This window comes from Thermothelomyces thermophilus, chromosome 3 (genome assembly GCF_000226095.1).
Source record: "Thermothelomyces thermophilus ATCC 42464 chromosome 3, complete sequence".
Taxonomy (NCBI): Eukaryota; Fungi; Ascomycota; class Sordariomycetes; order Sordariales; family Chaetomiaceae; genus Thermothelomyces; species Thermothelomyces thermophilus.
In genome coordinates, this window is record NC_016474.1 from 3,926,930 (window position 1) to 3,945,278 (window position 18,349).

The window sequence follows — 18,349 nt, forward strand, 5'->3', positions numbered from 1 at the left end:
AGTCCACGAACTCTCGTGTGCACGCATCAACACCCAAACAAGGAACGACTGACCTATAGTCAGGGCCGCATTGGGCTCAGTTCCATCAATATCAGCCATAGAAAGCCATTCGCTGTGTTTCAATTCGACCGTACTGTGATCTCCGGTAGCTCTTCCGTAGCCGGGTTTACAGGTGCTCCTCGGCAAAGGCTCGAATTCTCCTGCCCATATCTCCCGGTGGAGATGTGATGCCCTGACAATCCTCTCATCCCTTGCGCTCACTAGAATACACTTTCAATGTTACACGTCATGGGAAAATCACCCTTCAATCCCACCAGTTGTGGAGCCTCGTGGCCCTCTCCGGCAGGACTCTCTTCAAATACGGCGGTGAAACGGCGCGCGTCGTTCTCATCGAACTCACTAATTACCGCAAGTCAGCATTGGGTCTTATAAAACACTCTTCGATTGATTTGACCGCGCACGTGGATGCATACCTGCGCAGAACTCTGCATCCAGGCCAAGGGATAGCCTTGTCTCAGGTACTGCTCCCGGCGGCACTGGTTCCAGCCCGAGATGATGGTGCCCCCCGACCGAGGCTGGGGCCTGGGCGCTGGGGCGTGAATCTGGTGTTGTTGGGGGGTAGCATCCATGTCCACGTCAATGGAGGCGGGCGTTGAAGGAGTGGATTCGCTGAGGCTCGGGGTGGAATCGCGGGTTGACGCGTCCGTGTCCGATTGGCGCGCCTTCTTCGTGACGGGATAGCCATTCAAACTCTGCAGCTCCGGCTCGTCGCGGCATCTCTTGCGCGGGTTGTCAATCTCCATGGCAAAATCCATTTTTTTTTGAAACGAGTGTGGTTGGATTAGAAAAGAATGGTTGGTTTCCAACGAGCGGATATGGTCGGTTCTTTCTCGCTGTGAGAAGCGAGTCTCGGTTCAGCTTTGGTTCCTGGGGGAGATCGGGAATTGTGCACGACTGTTCGTTCATTGAGAGGGCACTGCACGCCAAGACAGGGGCGCTGAGCTCGCATTGTTGCCTGGCCAACCAATCGTATGTATGTACATACATACGATCTGCAGTGGACCCCCGCCCCGAGAGACGGATAGACCTACCTAAGTAACGACTGCGAACTCGGTCCCGAGGTACCTTAGATAGGACTGTGTGAGAAAAACCTTTCTGAGAAGAAGGACAACGAATTGTTAGGACAGGGCGATGATGGTGGACAATAGTGATAAGTCTCCCTAGTTTTCTTTCTTGCTTTTTCTTGGCAATATTTTTTGTTGGCAAACCGACTCAAATTGCTAATAGATCTTTCTTTCTTACCTCGAAATCGCTCCACCGCAGTGCTCTTGCACATCTGGACCACCAAAAAGCCAATTGCGTCGCAGGTCAGCTGAGTGTATTCCTTCCCGAGCGGTCGTCCATATACCAGCTCCGCACGCGTGGTGTGTAGACGAGGCCGCGCAATTTTTTCTGGATCCAATTGTTGAAGGACGCATGCGCGCGGGGCGTGACTTGAATCTTGACTCGTTCCGTTTTGGAAGTATTCTGCTTGTCGAGGCGGCCAATCACTCGCAGGATATACTCGACCGAGCGCACTCGATGTTCACGAGCGCCGAATGCAGAGGTAGCCATGGTCCAAAACTGGCCGCTTAGTTCCATAGTCGAAACTCGGGATGAGAATGTCGTGATATTTTGCCGGTGCCTTGCGCCGCATGTAGTCCGCGAGAGATCTCTCTAGAAGAGATCGGAGCAGCTTCCCGGGCGCGCTTGTTCGGAACGCGATGGAAGCCAAATCCAACTTTAGAGCTAGCCAGTACCTCCATATTCTGTTGGAGGCCGGAAATGAACGATAGAGCCTGCCGTAGTTAATTACCCCTCTGCATGAGTCTCTTCAAAAGAACCGGAAAACAGGGAGCCAAACCCACCATTTCTGCCACGCGGGCACTGAGCCGTTCCCCTTAGGTGCAATCCAATGCGGGCTCTTCATGACCTGCACTAAGCTCCGGATCGACGCATGTTGGACAAGTTGCGGCACGAACTGGTTAGCGGAGCATCCATTCCCGACGACCACCACGTTCTTGTCTCTGAAGTCAAAGGAATGATCCTATTCGGCGCTGTGGAAACCCCGGCCCTTGAACTTGTGGATGTCCCGGATGTCGTCAGCACCCTTGGGCACATCGCAGAAATCTACGGCAGTGATCAAAGAGCGCGCAAACACGACGTAGCGTTTGCCGGAATTCCGCTCAACGAAGTGGACGCGCCAAAGAAATCATCCTCCAGCCGCTCTGCAGCGGCGCACTCTTGTCTTAGGCGGAGGTGACTAGAGCAGTCGAAACGAGAGACCACGGCCTCGATGTATTAGGCGAGGATCTCGGGCTGGGAGGCGTACACCTCGGACCAGTCAGGGTTCGGCGCAAACGAATATGAGTAGAGCTAAGCGCCCAGTATGGTTGTCAGTGGCGGGAAGTAGGAATGACGACGGTATGAAGTTCGGACCTGAGAGGGTATGTCACAGCTGAGCCTTGGGTATGTGTTCTTAGCCCAGGTGCCCCCCACAGCATCTGTCTTTTCGAACACGGAAACCGTGGCGGTTGGCATGCTTTGTCGTACACGGATCAGGGCGCAGATGCCTGTTCTTTGAGGGGTTGGCACCTTATCGTCAGCAATGACGCCCGCATAGAGTCGGACAAGAACTTACCTGAGAGGCCTGCTCCGACGATGACTGTCTAAGGTCTGGGTTGATTCCCTGGTGACGGAATGTTTGGTCTATTCGACGGATGGCCGCTTGGATAGAACCCTTTGGATGCGGGCATCTCTCTCTCTCTCTCTCTCTTTTTTTTTTTTTTTTTTTTTTTTTTTTTTTTTTTTTACACCCCAGACTTTCCACACCAACGACGCTCTCCATCGGCAAAGAAACCACCGGCCAAACTATCAAGCCGCCGCCTTCTCAGGATATTATTAATTACATTAGCGTCAACTTCGCCGCTCCAGTCATTGCGGGACTCATGGCTGGCGTCACTATGCAACCATTTCAGAAGCTCTCGATCCGTGGTCTAAAAGGAGGGGGGGGGCCCGGGTCGTGGTGACATCTCGATTTGGTACCGAAATAAGAGTAGTCTCGGGGAGATAATCGCCTGTTCGCAGGTTGGCGGACTGTCTAATCCGTACACAGCTTCAACTGCGAGATGAGCGGATCCGACCTACTACAAAACCGGTGGCTGTGTGGTATAATCAATATGACATCGCAGGTCCATTGTTCTCTCCGTGTTGGCGTGCCTCAGGGCGAGTTTGAATGTTGGTAGACTCTGGTATAATGATAATACTTATGTAAGGTACGGAGTACCTTAATTACTTTAAAAAAGGCATGACACCTCATAACACTCAAAATTCTTCAGCGATCGACTGGCTGTTTCAAACTGTCTTCTCGAGGTTATGCAGAATATTCAAGACCGAATGAATGCTGCAGTAACGTTCCGAGGACGCCATTGCGCACTTACTTGTTCTTTGCTTTCGCTAATGCCATCTTGGTTTCATGCCGATTGTTCCGGGTTAAGGGTGTGCTGCGTTAGTTGCTCAAGAGCCAAGCACTCATTTGCTCAAGAGCCAAGCACTCATTTGCGCATAGATGCCAGCCCACTAATTAGTGTACTGCCGACGGTCCCACAACCCTCGGAAAGCATGGAAAGGACCAGAAAGGGCAGTTGATGGCGATTTTCATCAATCCATCAAACAAACTTAATCCAGGTTACTGGCTATTTCGCCTGGAGCCACGGGACACACATGTGATCGCATTGGGATCGCGCGAACGAAGGACGACGGACTGAGGATGATGGAGGGACCGGGCCCGTTTCAGATTCAGCGAAAGCCAACCAATGCAGTTCCGGCCCCGCAACCTGCCGCTTCTTGTTGGGGCTGCGAGGAGAAGCCGCCGCCGCTTCCAGCACGTCCCGGGCTCCGTCCCGACGTGCAGCCATTGCAAAGGCCGGCCTCTCGCGGCGCGGAGCCACCGATCTTGCAGATTCCTCCCGGCCATGGTCTCCGGTCGCAAAAGAGCATGCCAGAGCTCTCTGCGCTGGCGGGCGACTCGCGTACCTCGTCCCCCCCGAGTCCGTTCAATGCCGCACCGGCCACTCCGGCCGCGACTTTCGGGCCCGGCGCCAGCGATGGCAAGAAGTCTTTCGTGCAGACCGCCCTCGCCGAGGCACGCCACTTCGCCGGCGGATTGATCCCCCACCCAACCGAATCGACGAAGCATTACACCATCCTCCGTCACTCACCGCCCCTCATCTTGTACCGCGGACCCAGCACCTCGGTGGAAATCACCATTTTCAGCTCTCCCGATCATCCGCTCCCGCCAGACCGCACCCTTTGGCTGCAGCAGCGCGGCTTCTCTGGGGACTGTGGTATGAAGATCAAGGCGTTTTTCAACGCTACCGACAGCTGGCTGCACGTCACCCCCTCGATGCAGGTCGAGCCAGACCAGGTCGCCGCCGACACTGAACGTGCCTGGCAGAGGGACATCGGAAAGGCTGCAAAAAAGTTGCTCAAGGACAAGGGGCCCAAGAAAGCTCACGTACCGAGAGAGACTCACGTCATCCGGGTCCCCGAGTCGTCAGATGATGGATACTTCCGCATCCTCCTCTGCACCGGCAGGGGCAGGCCCGACGACGCCACCGAGGGCTCGTCCAACAAATGCAAGACGCTGTGCGTCAGCCCCATCTTCCGCGTCGCCAGCGCGTCGACCGACTCGAGCGTGTTCCGGGGCGCTTCCCTCAGCACCCTACCCCTAGAGATGGGCGTCTACGTGGCGTCCATGGTCGCCGCCTCAACCGTGAACAAGTACGCCGCCCCGGTCCTTGAACCGGTTCAGGGCGTCATCAACACGGTCCGACCAGGATTCGTCGCCGAGACGGTTGGCGGGCTTGCGTACGACGAAGTGAGCGAGCGGGCCGCCGAGCGGGAGGCAGAGCGTGACCGAGCCTTCTTAGCGGCGCACCAGGCCCACGTCGCCCGGTCGCTCCAGGCAGACCCCAACGCCATCCAGCCCATCGGGCCCGACTCGGGTCCGGAAGCGCCCTTCCCACTCCAGTTCCAGGGCAAGGTGGTCGCCGGCACCGGCCGCAGCCAGGCCGAGCTCGGCATCCCCACCGCTAACCTCTTCGGCGTCCCCGACGAGATCAAGTACCGCCTCCGCGGCAACTATTTCGGCTGGGCCCGGCTCCTCCCCCCAAAGCAGAACCGACCCGCCACCCGCTCAGGGACCAACGACGCCCAATGGTACCCCGAGTGCTACCCTCCTCGATGGCACCAAGCGATCATCACTATCGCCCCGCACTCCCCCTACGCGGCCCCGTCCGTCACCCCCAAGCCGTACGTGGCAGTCCACCTCCTCCACTTCCCCCCTCCCACCACGACAACAACGACGCCACCCTCCCCGGCCGCCGCCAACCTCGTCGGCAGGTCCCTCTCCATCACGGTCTTGGGCCTACTCCGGCCCTACTCCCCTTCGCCAGCCGCTTCGGCCCTGCCCAGGAACGCCAGGATGGACGGGCACGCGCGGGACGTGTGCCTCACGCTCGCGAGCCTGGGCCGCGAGAACTGGGGCCCCGAGTCGGGCGCCGTGCGGGCCGAGCTGGAGAGGCAGGAGGCCGAGAGGGGGGTGGCGGAGCGCGCGAGGGAGCGGGCCTCCCGGGCGCAAAAGATACCCGGGCAGATGCACCGCATCGGGGTGCGGATGAGGTCGGTAGGGGAGGAAAGGGATCGGATCAGGGGGGTGGGCGGATACTGGGTGAAGAGGGGTTGATGATGTTTTTTCATTAGGAGGAGAAAGACGGTTTTGCTTTAAAACTAACTCTTTTTCGATATTGGCGAAGTGATTTGGGAATAGGATTACTACTAATTAGATCTTTTAATTCTAATAACTCCGGGCCCGGAATCGTCCAACCTCGGACCATCTTCGCTAAGAATCGGTTCAAACATGTAATGGCATGCTACTGCACACTGATGCGTACACTCTGCGAGTCGATCTTTCAAGAGGAGCGAGCCGCTTGACAATAATTAATAGTGACCGACCCCGGTTGGTGTGCGATGGGTTCCAAGGTCAGCAACGAGGGTATCCTGCTCGACACGTCACCGAAGGTATTTACTCGTTCTTTGAGCGCTGGGCCTCCTTCGGCAAACAAGTTCTCAGCTGTCCCCAACATCCATCCACTCTTGCATATTTAAGACAGACCGAACTATCAGAGCAGCCAAGCGTCAGTCGGTACTCAGGGCCGATACCCTTTCAAGCGACCCACGAAGACTGGATGGACTCTGGAACAAGACGGCTCTGGCACACGCCCATTTGGTTCTTGGTCTTCATGCGCGAAGCCAGTGGCTCTATTACACGCTCGACTACTACACACGTGGAGCAGAGTGCCACGTCCTCAAGCAGAGAGTGGTCAGCTCGTGAGCCCCGTTCAAAGTCCGGGGTAGCACTCTCGCGGTCCGGCTGCATCTCGCTCGGCATGACTTCTTGTTTCTGTTCTGTCGGCGCCACCACTCTGCGCGAGGCGGCCCCGTGGCGCCGGAACACACGAGTTCTGATTCCGTCTCCTCCCCCTGCCTGGTTGAGCAAAGATCGACGGGGAAATCGGATGCGGCGAGCCAAGCCCACGATACCAAAATAGCATCCCACACGTAATTACCTTGGATCAGGAGATGGTGGTGTGGTGAAAGGACGGTAATTAAACCCGTTTTTTCTTTTTTTCTTTTTTTTTTTTTTTTTTTACCGAGCGCTGTGGGCGTTGATCTCCCGCACCAGAGTCGATCGCCTTTTTCATTGTGAGCGCGCATCTCATCAAAGCTCGCACGATCTTCGACCGTTGCAAGACTTGGCATTCCGGTATTTGGGATTCGGAACCGATCGTTTCCAACCCCCGCAACCCCTGCGCAGAGCCAAGCCGTTGCGAACCAACAAAGCCAGAATTGGGACGGGACGTCATCCGCCGATAGCCCGGTTTTTGGGATCGCGGCGCACGGCAGAGCCATTCCGCATTGCCGCACTAGTTTATCCAGCATATTAGCCGGCCCCCCAAACCCACCAATGGCCCCTGCCGCCGCACCCTGTTTTCGGAAGGCCTGACGCACCCCAGATCCCCCTTTGGGTGGTATCCATGTGGGGAGTTGGGGAGTCGCGCGCTCCGATTCTTCTGTTCACGGGGCTGCCGCCGAGGAGCGCCGAGCGTGCTTCGGCGGTGGGACTCGAGAACAGAATGGAAATTGGAGGACTGGCGGAGTCGTCACAGCTCACTGCAGTGAAGGTTTGGGTTTGCCCGGGCTGCGGTGCGGATGGGGAAGCCCGAGTTGGCGCCGGCCTTGGTATCCGTGGGAACGTTCATCCAGGTTGCCTTGCAGCCCAGCGCCCTGCTGGGGGAGAGGGAGTAAAGAAGGACGTGTGTGGATGGGGCGGACGGCGGACGGATACCATACCTAGCTATATATTATGTATCTGCGCCGTGGCCTGTGACAGGAACCACTCAACTCCTCTGAGCCTTCAGGACTCTTCTCCCCCCAAATTCCTCGACAAGTCCGACTCGGTCAGGTTCTGTGTAGCAACCATGAAGTCCTTCACCCTCACCACTCTGGCCGCCCTGGCTGGCAACGCCGCCGCTCACGCGACCTTCCAGGCCCTCTGGGTCGACGGCGTCGACTACGGCGCGCAGTGTGCCCGTCTGCCCGCGTCCAACTCGCCGGTCACCGACGTGACCTCCAACGCGATCCGCTGCAACGCCAACCCCTCGCCCGCTCGGGGCAAGTGCCCGGTCAAGGCCGGCTCGACCGTTACGGTCGAGATGCATCAGGTACGTTGGATGAATGAGAGAGGAAAGAAAGCAGAAGCAGAAGGGGAAGGGAAAGAAAAAGAAAAAGAAAAGAAAAAGAGAAAGAAAAAGAAAGTGGAAACCGTCGGACTAACTGGGCTCTTCTTCCCCCCCTTTGATATCAGCAACCCGGTGACCGCTCGTGCAGCAGCGAGGCGATCGGCGGGGCGCACTACGGCCCCGTGATGGTGTACATGTCCAAGGTGTCGGACGCGGCGTCGGCGGACGGGTCGTCGGGCTGGTTCAAGGTGTTCGAGGACGGCTGGGCCAAGAACCCGTCCGGCGGGTCGGGCGACGACGACTACTGGGGCACCAAGGACCTGAACTCGTGCTGCGGGAAGATGAACGTCAAGATCCCCGCCGACCTGCCCTCGGGCGACTACCTGCTCCGGGCCGAGGCCCTCGCGCTGCACACGGCCGGCAGCGCGGGCGGCGCCCAGTTCTACATGACCTGCTACCAGCTCACCGTGACCGGCTCCGGCAGCGCCAGCCCGCCCACCGTCTCCTTCCCGGGCGCCTACAAGGCCACCGACCCGGGCATCCTCGTCAACATCCACGCCCCGCTGTCCGGCTACACCGTGCCCGGCCCGGCCGTCTACTCGGGCGGCTCCACCAAGAAGGCCGGCAGCGCCTGCACCGGCTGCGAGTCCACTTGCGCCGTCGGCTCCGGCCCCACCGCCACCGTCTCCCAGTCGCCCGGTTCCACCGCCACCTCGGCCCCCGGCGGCGGCGGCGGCTGCACCGTCCAGAAGTACCAGCAGTGCGGCGGCCAGGGCTACACCGGCTGCACCAACTGCGCGGTACGTTTTTTTCTTCAGCCCTTTTTTCCCGTCTCCTCTTATTATTTATTCCCTCTGGATTTCTTCCTTGCCTTCTCTGTCCATACCTCTCTGCATACATAGGGAGCCTAGAGACGACCCCTACCCTACATCTCCCTATCTTATCTGGTTACCTAATTACTTACCTCCTCAATGTTTCTGGCTGCTGACTTTTTGCTTTAGTCCGGCTCCACCTGCAGCGCGGTCTCGCCGCCCTACTACTCGCAGTGCGTCTAAGTTCCTAGGCAGGGCACCTCCTGGGTCCCTGACCCTGACCGGCAGCCTCTTATTATAACGACGCCTTGTCGAGGCTTGCTTAGGGCTCTCGACACTCCAAGCATTCTTGTATATAGTTTCAACTTTTGCCAACTGTGAATACATTTCGTCGAATGCTTCATCATGAGTTTCATCATAACACCAGCAGGCACACTCTGAATCTCCGGGTTGACCTTGTTCTCAGTGTGCAATGTGCGTTCGCGGCCTAATGTTAATTAGTGAAACTGTATTACCGTCCTTTATTGCCTCGAGTTCAAAGCGAGCTGGTATCCCTGTGTAGATTAGCACTTGTAGACCATTCACTGAATCGAGTTGGCTTCGATCATTAGTTATCTCTGTAATCCGTACATAATTAATACCTGCCCCTGATGAACGAAGAAGAGATGCGCTGCCGAGGTGATTACAAAACCCTGATAATAGCCAGATATCAATCAATCTGAAAATATCGTGACCATTGCCCGACTAGTCAATATCAAATCTTTGCACTCTTATCAGTCTCGTAATTCGTGGTTGTGGTTCGTTTTGGATGTTGAATAATTAATTAGAATAAAATGGCGGTCGATTTTTGTCGGACCCTAGCAATTCTCTGTTCTCATAATACCAAGAACGTGGGGCTACTACTAACCAGTTGGCTCAATGGTCTAGTGGTATGATTCGCGCTTCGGGTTGATCACCCTTGATTTGAATACAAATCATGTGCGAGGTCTCGGGTTCGATCCCCGATTGAGCCCCTTAACTTTTGCCCTTGTCCGCAAGCTCTTTTTTGCTTTCATTTCATTTTCTTTTCGTTTTCTTACTGTAATACTCTTCTTTTAATTTCTTTTATATTGGACAGGCGAGTCATTCAGTTAAAGTCACATCCATTAGCGAGGCAATCGGAATCGAAACAGGAATCATTTGCTGTGAAGCGTCACGGTTAGGCCAGGAACTCATTGAACATTTTCGGATCTACTATTGCAATCTGCTGTTGTTTTCGATGGCCGTCACACTTTTGTCTTTGTCCGTCCCCTCATACAGAAACAACATGCATTGCCACTGAGGCGCCGGCCGGACTGCAAACAGGAAACAAACAAACTCCCCAACACCACCGCACCCGATGAATTAGCCTGCTCTTCTCCCTTCATCGCTCCCTTTAGGAGCCCTTGCAACGTCCGAGCCACCTGGAAAACAATTATTCCCCCAGAATCTCCTCAAACGTCGTCGCGCACTTCTTGCGCTGCCCCCCTGGTCCCGACCCCGTTCCGGCGCCGGGGCCGGAGCCAGGCCACCGGGCATTTCCTGCCGCATCACCACCACTACGACCACTAGTCGCAGCGGCCCAAGGGCGACGAGAAGAAAAAGAAGAGGAGCGAGACGGAGATGACCCCTTCTTCTTTTCCTCCCCCCCCGTCCCGCTGTGGACGGTAGCCCGCCGCGCCAGCCCGAGGCGTCCGCCCGGGTCCGATGGGGACGGGGAAGACGGCGACAGGAAGCGGGCAAGGCGGGAGAGCGTGCCGGCGCGTCTGAGGCCCGGGCCCGTCCTGGCGTTGGTGCTGGCGTCGTTAGTCGCGGTGGTGGTGGTGGCCTCCGACGTGACGGACGGTGCACTGGAGACCGAGGCCCGGATGGTGGTCGCGGTGCTCAGCTTGTCCGTGTCCGTGTCCAGGTCCGGGTCCGGGTCTGGGTCCGGGTTTCGGTTCGTGGCGGTGAAGAGGCGGGGCAAGGTCTTGCTGCCTTTGCCGGGAGTCGGGTGGTGGGGTCGATCGGCCCCGTGGAGAACGGCTTTGGTTGGGGATCGGGGGGAAGCGCCCGTTTTCCCGTTATTGCCGTGGCTGAACGCGGGGTCGCCCTCGCCGCTGGATTCGTCCGTGTCGGAACCGTAAAAGTCGTGCAGGATGTAGGGCTGCTCTTCGCCCCGGATATCGTTGGCGATGTGCACGCTGGGCAGCGGCGGGGTCGACGACCGCACGCGATGCAGCTTGCCGTACCGCGCCCCAGGGGCGCCCTCCCAGTAACTGCCGTCGCTGTCGCGGTACGTGTACACTTGGGTGTCGGCATCGTAGCCTACCCGTACCATGCCCTCGGGCAGGCGCTCCTCGTCACTGTCGAGATAGGACCAGCGACCCATGATGATGAAGTTGGATTGAATGTATGTACGGTAGTACGGAGGACTGTAGTGTCGGGAATCCTGCGGGGTTGATGGTGGGTTGACCGATAAGGCCGTGCGCCGTTGTGGCCGGGTAAAGGTATGCACTACTCCGTATTGTGTATGTAGTCTAAGTCAGAAGTTCAATTTAGGTGCGCGGTCGGGCGCTGGCAACCTGCAGCGAAGCGGGGCTGACGGCGAAGTTTAAGGCGGATATTCAGCACCCAGATGCTTGGGTGAGACGAGTCAAAAGCCTCCATTCCATATGCATAAATGGGTCGATTGTCAGGGGCAGCAAGGCTGCATCCAAAGAGAGGCCGATTGGAGGGTAGATCCTTTCTTGCGTGGCTCTGGTATTACGTGGTCAGGGTTTCAGCCTTTCGCTTCCGCAACGATGTGGTAGTGCGGTTCCAGAACGATGGAACTACTTGCTCGTGTAGCAACACACAGAAACCTGTCCCCTGTCTTGCGTAGGGTGGAGGTGTATGTATGCAAGGAGGAACGGCCACGCAATGGGAACAAGGAAAAACTGGGGAAAAAGATGGATGGATAGTTCTAGCCAAGACTAAGCTCTATGACCCCGACCAGTCGCCCGCCATCGACGCCCTCGACTTTCCTTTCGACGGATTTCCGTAGTCAAAGGTAGTCGAAAAGGAAAGAACAATGCACACCACACAAAACCTCGGGTTATACCGGTATTCTCCACCCAATCCCAAAAGAAACAGAGCAGGCCCCTGGCAAGCCCGAGAAAACTTGTATAGAGAGAAAAGCTGGAACGAAAGAAAGCAAAGGTCCATACAAGTAAAAGAAACAAACATGGAGGCGCACGGGGCATCATCAGTCATCCCACTCTTCGTCAAGCTGGTCAATCAGCCGATTCTCGTCATCACGGTTCCGGTGCCTCCCGTTGGGAGAGCCCGACAGTGTGTGATAACCTCTCCGCCTCGGGACGAGCCGGGCGCATGACGCTGTCAGGATGATCAACAAATCCTAAAGCAGCGGACGAGGGAGGTCAGCGAGGCAGCCCCTTACATCCTCCGAAGCAGCCGTCGTACCTTGATGAAGCTCCAGATACCCGCCCACATGCTGTAGTTCGGCAGCTGCCTCCAACCCCGCGCATGCGCCACCGTGCGCTGGTAGAAGACGCCGCCCACCACGTATACCATGACCGTGATGAAGAAGATGATGGCGAAGACGCTCCCTGGACCGACGCTGCCCGGCTTGTGGGGCTCGGCGGCCGCGCAGGCGTGCTGTGAACGTACCTCGAAGAAGTACGCGCACTCATACGGATCCGCCATGGCGAAGGAGAAGGCCGTGGGTGTGTCCGGGTCGTGATCGCAAAGAAACGAGATGCTCGCGGATTTGCGGAGCTGTCTCTGATTCGCTCCTCCCTTTCCATTGTCTTTCTCCCTGTCATCATCTTCGTCATCCCTACCACCCCCTCTCTCTTCCCCTTCCCCTTTCTTTTTATCTTTCTTGTCATCATCTTCCTCATCGTCCTCTGGTGGGTGGTAATCCTCGTCCTCGTCGTCAAAATTGAAGCGCTCGGATCTCGCCCCTCCATGAACCTTGGATCGCTTGTCTGCGCTCTTCTCGGAAGGGCCACATGGCGAACCGCCTGTGTACTGGAGAACGAGCTTGCGGCCGCGCGGGATAAGCTCTCCTGATTGTTGCCTGCCAGAGAGAGAAGGTCAGCACCTATGCCGTGTCGAAACGTAACGAAAACAACGAGCGGTCCATACCCTAGCGAGTAAATTTTCCCGTCGGCTTCGTAGTACGCGCTGATGTTCGGCCACAGCGCTTTGTCCACGCCAACCACGTCTTCCACCTTCTTCACGACAGGCTCGCAGATGTTGAGCGTAAAGTTGTACCCGTAGTCCCAGCCCCTGGCTACGTAGTCTTCGGTTGGTGTACCCCTTGGCGGCTTCTCCCCCTCAGCGACAGCAACCGCTATGTCCGGGCGCAGGTCGAAGAAGGCGCCGTTGATGGAGGTCGCGACGCATGGTGTGTGGACCGGAGTGGTTTCGGTAGACGTCTTTGTCGCTTCTTCGGCGAAGGACACGCCGGCGAGTACGGCGAGAGCGAGAAAAGCCCGCCGCGGAAGCCGCCGGGAACGCATGGTTCGGTTGGCGTCGGGATGCAGGCCAGCGGGAACCGCGAAGGTGCTTTCAACACCGTAGTGGGATTGGCAAGGAGCAGGTGCGCGCTGTCGCGCTGAGCGATGGGGGGGTGGGGGTGCGCAGGTCCGTTCATGCAAGACTTCTCGCTCTGGGCGGGGAGTGCGTACGGTTGGCCGACCAATGCGACGTCCGACTTCATGTGCGAGCGGTTTTCCCCCCAGGCAAAGAGAAAAAAGTGTTGAAGATGGATCTTCGAAAGACCCCTGATGTGGCTTTGCAACGGTGTTCTTGTTAGCGCTGCGTGTCCTCGGGTTGGGGGCGGGCCGCGGCTTTTCGATAGGTTGCTGTCTTGGCAAGTAGTGGATAGGTTACAGGGGCAAGCACGCAAGCCCAGATACAGCACTTTTCGCCCCGTTTCACGTTCCAGCGTTTCAACCCACTTCCCTACCAAGTATGGCTCAGCAACATGGTTAGTGTATAGTATGTACTGTACTTCGTAAATACGGTATCAATGGCAACCGCTCGATGAATTTGAAATTCGAATGCTTCGGCTGGCTGATGCAGATTGTTTCCAGATGTCCTACAACAAATGGGTTGCATATCTGTGTGTGCGAACACCGAGACTACTGGCACTCTGTCGCCGCTCCCTGGCCTCTAGCAGGCAGGACATGGCGCCTACGATGACGGGACTGATACCTATCGAAAGGGAATCCAGCGCCCAAGAATGTAAATACGCGTAACTGTGACACGGCCATCTTTGCCGGGAATCAGTATTTCATGCGGGCTCTGTTGTTGTCGACACGGTCGTCGCCTTGCTGGAAGAAGTATTGTGCGTGCTTAGAAACTGAACGCAAATCCTTGCAAATCCTTGCTCGTTTCAACTTATGTACTATGGTACACATCGCAATCATTTTCGTTGTTGCATTGGCCCAAGTACGGATTACTATAGTGAACACGGTCTTGCCCCAAAGTTACCTTGAGTGTTGCGGGGAACTCGTGGAAGGTGCCAAGAGCCGATGCACGACCCGCTAAAATCGCCGTCATCCCTGGTGTCAATTGGACGTCAGCTCATTCGGATCGCAGCGTCCCGGCAGGGATGTTGTTTTTGAAAAGTCTCGGCAGCAAGCTCCCAATTTGCTCAGCCGATCCGGAACGCAAACCTCCGATTGGACCTGCGTTGGATGCAAGGGCACTTTGTCGTCAACAGCTGGAGACCGCCGACACATCGCCTCTGCTCCGCCGTGGTTGACCGGTATTCTTTTAAGGAGGACGCGCGCAAACCTCGAAAGTTGCTGGTCGCGAGTGGTAAGGCAATCGGAAGACGCCCTCGAAGCAGCAAGCATGGCAGCCAAATCGAAGCAGCAGGCCGTGTCCAAGACGCATGGATACCAATTCTTTGGTCCGTAAGTGCTGCCCCTCTCTCGGTGTATGGTCTGCGCTCTCTAACACCGCCTCTCCTCAGTCCAGGTGTTGCGGCCATCAGCTTCGGGCTGCCCGTTTTGATCTATGCTTTTTCATTCGCCTGCAATGATATTTCGGGATGTCCCGCGCCCTCACTGCTCCACCCCAAATCGCTCGACTTGGAAACACTGAAGAAGGAGGTGGGCTGGCCTGAGAATGGGGTCCGTGGACTGGTGAGCTGGGAGGCCACTGGCTGGACGCTGGCCTATTACCTCCTCAGCGCCCTGCTGTACAGAGTTCTACCGGGAACCGAGGTGGAAGGGACTAAGCTCGCGAACGGTGGGCGGCTCAAGTACAAGTTCAATGGTCAGTGAAGCGACTCGGGCACCCGGCGTCTCCAGAGAAACAGGGGTCACTAACTTGAGCCAGCCTTCTCCTCAACCATGTTCATCCTGGCCATCTGTGCCGCTGGCACCATCGCCCAGGGCGCCGAGTTTCCGCTGTGGACATTCATCGCCGACAATTACCTTCAGATCTTGACCACCAACATCATCATAGCCTATGCCCTTGCGACCTTTGTCTATATCCGGAGCTTCGGCGTCAAGCCTGGCAATCCCGAGTTTCGCGAGCTCGCAGCGGGCGGGGTGACGGGCAACATGCTCTATGACTGGTTCATCGGCCGCGAGCTGAACCCGCGCATCACCCTTCCCCTAATTGGCGAGATCGACATCAAGGAGTTCATGGAGGTCCGCCCGGGGCTGACGGGCTGGATCCTGCTCAACTGTGCCTTCACGGCCAAGCAGTACCGAACCTTCGGCTTCGTCACCGACAGCATCGTCTTCATAACGGTCGTGCAGGCGTTCTACGTGCTCGACTGCCAGTTCATGGAGACTGCCATATTGACCACCATGGACATTACCACCGACGGCTTCGGCTTTATGCTCTCGTTCGGCGATCTGGTCTGGGTGCCCTTCATCTACTCCCAGCAGACTCGCTACCTGTCGGTGCACCCGCAGACCCTGGGCGCTCTCGGACTTGCCGGCGTCGGCGTGCTCCTCCTTATCGGCTTCGCCATCTTCCGCCTCTCCAACAGCCAGAAGAACGCGTTCCGCAGCAACCCCAACGACCCCAGAGTCGCCCACCTCAAGTACATCGAGACCAAGGCCGGGACCCGCCTGCTCATCTCTGGCTGGTGGGGCATCGCCCGCCACATCAACTACTTTGGCGACTGGCTCCAGGCCTGGCCGTACAGCCTCCCCACCGGCCTGGCGGGTTACACGATCCTGTCGGCCGGTACCGCGGTCGAGGGTGCCATTAGGATGCTGGATGGGCGCGAGGTGGTCCCCGGCGAGGCGAAAGGCTGGGGCATCATCTTCACCTACTTTTATGTGCTCTACTTCGCCGTGCTGCTGATCCATCGCGATAGGCGCGACGACGAGAAGTGCTCACTAAAGTATGGCGAGGACTGGGAAAAGTACAAGAAGATTGTGAGGTGGAGGATCGTGCCCTACATTTACTGACGGAGGGGCCAAATGGGCTCCTTCCATTAGAGGTTGGATCAGGAAGTCGAATACGGTGGGATGGGGTTGCGGAGGGATCGGTTGCAGGTAAAGGCGTGGTTGAGTGGTGCCATGGAGAGAAAGAGATGCATAGGCGCGCTACTGGGGCATTTCTTTCTGGACCCGCGAGCCAGTGGGTGTCGATAATGTAATGTAATGTAATCACTGTAGATTCCGTCTCCGGACTTTGGGATGTCGGTTTGTCGCCCTATATGATGCCAAAGGGTAGAGGGCTTAAAAAAAGTCTACTGTTGAGTGGACTATCTTCGCAATGGCGGGTGGGCAGGGTCAATGCCATGATTTGATTTTGCTATTTAACTCCCAGGGTGAGATTCTAAGAGGCGACATAGCCCCAGCGATAATAAGGAAGTCATGCCCAGCCATGTGGCAGAATTTCTGAATCTTTGCATGAGGAAAGGCGGTGTGTGTAATCTGTACAGGCCTCTTCAGGCTTGAACTTCCAACCACGTGACTTGCCCGCCAGGTCGCGTTGCTGTGGGGCGTCAGTTCGCCTTCGCGGCAGCTCACTCATCACGGTTCTCAACATCGAAACATAAAAAAAACAGCGACACTTGTCTCCTTCCCGACCGGTCTGCCATCCACTCTCATTTCACTCCATCGAAGCACACAGATTTAGTCTGCCAGAAAGATGTCAGACGTCAACATTCAGTGAGTTTTGTCCAGATGCCTGATGAAGGCCAGGACCGTTTGGCTGACCATTTCCACAGAGCGCTTCTCCAGAAGCCGCGCAATGAGTGCACGTGAGTCCTTGCATTGGACACCTAGCGCTTCTTTATCTGTTTTTGATTGATTTGAGATGCTGATGGTTTCTCCCACTGGGATAGGGAGTATGAGATCGCCCAGCTGGTACGTTTCCGGAGCAGGGAGAGGGAGTCACGAGGGAATGGTCTTCTGGAGCTGGTTTGTGCTCACGAACGCACGTACAGGAGGCCTGGGAGATGAGCAATGGACCGTTGTCGCTGCTGCAGACGGCCGTGCGTAGCCACGCGCAAGTGCTGATCAGCATTCGGTCGAATCGCAAGCTGTGAGTTTTTCAATCTGATCATCTAGATGGATGCGGAGGACCAGGCTGCTGACCCCTTTGGTGCTCTTCAGGCTCGCGAGGGTCAAGGCTTTTGACCGCCACTGCAACATGTAAGGATACCCGTCTGTTTTGTTACAACTTGATTGTTGGAGTTCCTTGCTAACCACCCGGTAGGATCCTAGAGAATGTTGTAAGTATTACGAGCCGCTGGCTGTAGATGAGAAATCCAGCTGTTCTTTCTCCCGTGGGGTGGAGGGCACAGGAGAGTTGCTGATTTGCTTGAAACAGAAAGAGATGTGGACGGAAACACCAGTACACAATGGCAAGAAAGGACGCCCGGTAAACAAGGATCGGTTCATCAGCAAGATGTGAGCTCCGATTCTGCCTCACGGGTCGAGTCATCGCTGACAGGCCAACAGGTTCCTGCGTGGCGATAGCGTCATCATTGTTCTACTGAGCTAGGCAGGGTATGATTGGTGTCACGTTTTGTCCGATGTTGTGGTAGCTGTTGTGCGAGTTGTTGGGTCTACTGCTCATCTCGGCAACGGCAACGGTCCACTGCTCCAAGTGGTGAGCGTGGTTAAGCTTGGCTTTTCTCGAGGGTATGGGCCAGAAGAACTAGCATTGTGAGAGAAAAAAGGTCAGGCGTCCTTTGTTTGGCGTTTTTACATTGTACATGGCATTGCAAGCCGCAGGTGAACATGCATTGGCAGAGTCTTGTCTGGGAATAAATTGACACCTTGGTTCTTCTGAGCAATGTCGCTCCTACAAATCATCTGGCAGGTTACCATTCGTCCTTCCAAAGTTTGACTTCTAGGTCTCTTTGAGAGAGGTCGTCACTGCTCTCTTCCACGCCTTTCGACTCTAAATATATTTTCAAACCCGTTCCACTTTGCTTATGGACTAATTATGCTAATCAAACTCTAAAGTGTCGTGCTTTGACAGCTGATCATTCAAGTTTATCTGATGGCAACTTTGACGCCTTCCACGGAACGACACTCCCGGCAACGATCATTGAAGTAAATATTCAAACGCCTCTCTGTTCTGGTGCTCTTCTACCCCTAGTTATGTTTCAACCGTTGGTAACTCATTTGCTCTGCCTCTCCAAACCCTAAAGGTTCCGGAACATTCTCTCACAACAAATCTTTCTCTACAAATTTCGTT

At 56.2% G+C, this 18,349-nt stretch overlaps 8 protein-coding genes and 1 non-coding gene across 9 annotated transcripts; 5 read left to right on the forward strand and 4 right to left on the reverse strand.

Moving 5' to 3' along the window:
• Nucleotides 1-92: 92 nt before the first annotated feature.
• On the reverse strand, nucleotides 93-907 carry MYCTH_111377 (uncharacterized protein). The gene is made up of 2 exons (XM_003663363.1): nucleotides 474-907; nucleotides 93-399 (listed from the first exon to the last, which is right to left on the reverse strand). The coding sequence occupies exons 1-2, from the start codon at nucleotides 813-815 to the stop codon at nucleotides 397-399; spliced, it is 345 nt and encodes a 114-aa protein (XP_003663411.1). The 5' UTR covers nucleotides 816-907; the 3' UTR covers nucleotides 93-396.
• A 1,433-nt stretch (nucleotides 908-2,340) lies between these two features.
• MYCTH_2127197 (uncharacterized protein) lies at nucleotides 2,341-2,580 on the reverse strand (the record flags this gene model as incomplete). The annotated part of the gene is made up of 2 exons (XM_003663364.1): nucleotides 2,341-2,415; nucleotides 2,479-2,580. 2 exons carry the CDS (start codon nucleotides 2,578-2,580, stop codon nucleotides 2,341-2,343), a joined length of 177 nt encoding a protein of 58 aa, XP_003663412.1.
• A 1,108-nt stretch (nucleotides 2,581-3,688) lies between these two features.
• MYCTH_2305345 (uncharacterized protein) lies at nucleotides 3,689-5,949 on the forward strand. Its single transcript, XM_003663365.1, has one exon. The coding sequence runs from the start codon at nucleotides 4,037-4,039 to the stop codon at nucleotides 5,783-5,785; it is 1,749 nt and encodes a 582-aa protein (XP_003663413.1). The 5' UTR covers nucleotides 3,689-4,036; the 3' UTR covers nucleotides 5,786-5,949.
• A 1,554-nt stretch (nucleotides 5,950-7,503) lies between these two features.
• Nucleotides 7,504-9,070, forward strand: MYCTH_80312 (glycoside hydrolase family 61 protein). The gene is made up of 3 exons (XM_003663366.1): nucleotides 7,504-7,823; nucleotides 7,967-8,641; nucleotides 8,843-9,070. Exons 1-3 carry the CDS (start codon nucleotides 7,581-7,583, stop codon nucleotides 8,894-8,896), a joined length of 972 nt encoding a protein of 323 aa, XP_003663414.1. The 5' UTR covers nucleotides 7,504-7,580; the 3' UTR covers nucleotides 8,897-9,070.
• Nucleotides 9,071-9,565: 495 nt separating this feature from the next.
• MYCTH_t86 lies at nucleotides 9,566-9,666 on the forward strand. Its single transcript has one exon. It is a non-coding gene; the product is annotated as a tRNA-Pro (tRNA).
• Nucleotides 9,667-9,837: 171 nt separating this feature from the next.
• On the reverse strand, nucleotides 9,838-11,219 carry MYCTH_2305349 (uncharacterized protein). The gene has a single exon (XM_003663367.1). It carries the CDS (start codon nucleotides 11,040-11,042, stop codon nucleotides 10,107-10,109), a length of 936 nt encoding a protein of 311 aa, XP_003663415.1. The 5' UTR covers nucleotides 11,043-11,219; the 3' UTR covers nucleotides 9,838-10,106.
• Nucleotides 11,220-11,590: 371 nt separating this feature from the next.
• MYCTH_2305350 (uncharacterized protein) lies at nucleotides 11,591-13,516 on the reverse strand (the record flags this gene model as incomplete). Its single annotated transcript, XM_003663368.1, has 3 exons — nucleotides 12,803-13,516; nucleotides 12,116-12,734; nucleotides 11,591-12,050 (listed from the first exon to the last, which is right to left on the reverse strand). Coding segments are annotated over exons 1-3 (1,145 nt in total), but the record flags the coding sequence as incomplete, so codon positions are not given.
• A 1,005-nt stretch (nucleotides 13,517-14,521) lies between these two features.
• Nucleotides 14,522-16,101, forward strand: MYCTH_50083 (delta(14)-sterol reductase like protein; the record flags this gene model as incomplete). The annotated part of the gene is made up of 3 exons (XM_003663369.1): nucleotides 14,522-14,583; nucleotides 14,643-14,947; nucleotides 15,011-16,101. 3 exons carry the CDS (start codon nucleotides 14,522-14,524, stop codon nucleotides 16,099-16,101), a joined length of 1,458 nt encoding a protein of 485 aa, XP_003663417.1.
• A 565-nt stretch (nucleotides 16,102-16,666) lies between these two features.
• Nucleotides 16,667-17,966, forward strand: MYCTH_2305356 (uncharacterized protein). Its single transcript, XM_003663370.1, has 8 exons — nucleotides 16,667-16,809; nucleotides 16,869-16,901; nucleotides 16,986-17,007; nucleotides 17,088-17,185; nucleotides 17,257-17,295; nucleotides 17,360-17,375; nucleotides 17,474-17,553; nucleotides 17,605-17,966. Exons 1-8 carry the CDS (start codon nucleotides 16,790-16,792, stop codon nucleotides 17,645-17,647), a joined length of 351 nt encoding a protein of 116 aa, XP_003663418.1. The 5' UTR covers nucleotides 16,667-16,789; the 3' UTR covers nucleotides 17,648-17,966.
• The last annotated feature ends 383 nt before the right edge of the window (nucleotides 17,967-18,349 follow it).

Bases quoted from the DNA above. Each gene is read 5' to 3' on its own strand.
- MYCTH_111377 (XM_003663363.1), bottom strand. From the start codon at position 815: ATGGATTTTGCCATGGAGATTGACAACCCGCGCAAGAGATGCCGCGAC.
- MYCTH_2305345 (XM_003663365.1), top strand. From the start codon at position 4,037: ATGCCAGAGCTCTCTGCGCTGGCGGGCGACTCGCGTACCTCGTCCCCC.
- MYCTH_80312 (XM_003663366.1), top strand. From the start codon at position 7,581: ATGAAGTCCTTCACCCTCACCACTCTGGCCGCCCTGGCTGGCAACGCC. The intron at 7,824-7,966 runs GTACGTTGGATG...CTTTGATATCAG, and splicing joins TTACGGTCGAGATGCATCAG to CAACCCGGTGACCGCTCGTG. The intron at 8,642-8,842 runs GTACGTTTTTTT...TTTTTGCTTTAG, and splicing joins CCGGCTGCACCAACTGCGCG to TCCGGCTCCACCTGCAGCGC.
- MYCTH_2305349 (XM_003663367.1), bottom strand. From the start codon at position 11,042: ATGGGTCGCTGGTCCTATCTCGACAGTGACGAGGAGCGCCTGCCCGAG.
- MYCTH_2305356 (XM_003663370.1), top strand. From the start codon at position 16,790: ATGTCAGACGTCAACATTCA. The intron at 16,810-16,868 runs GTGAGTTTTGTC...CCATTTCCACAG, and splicing joins ATGTCAGACGTCAACATTCA to AGCGCTTCTCCAGAAGCCGC. The intron at 17,008-17,087 runs GTACGTTTCCGG...ACGCACGTACAG, and splicing joins AGTATGAGATCGCCCAGCTG to GAGGCCTGGGAGATGAGCAA.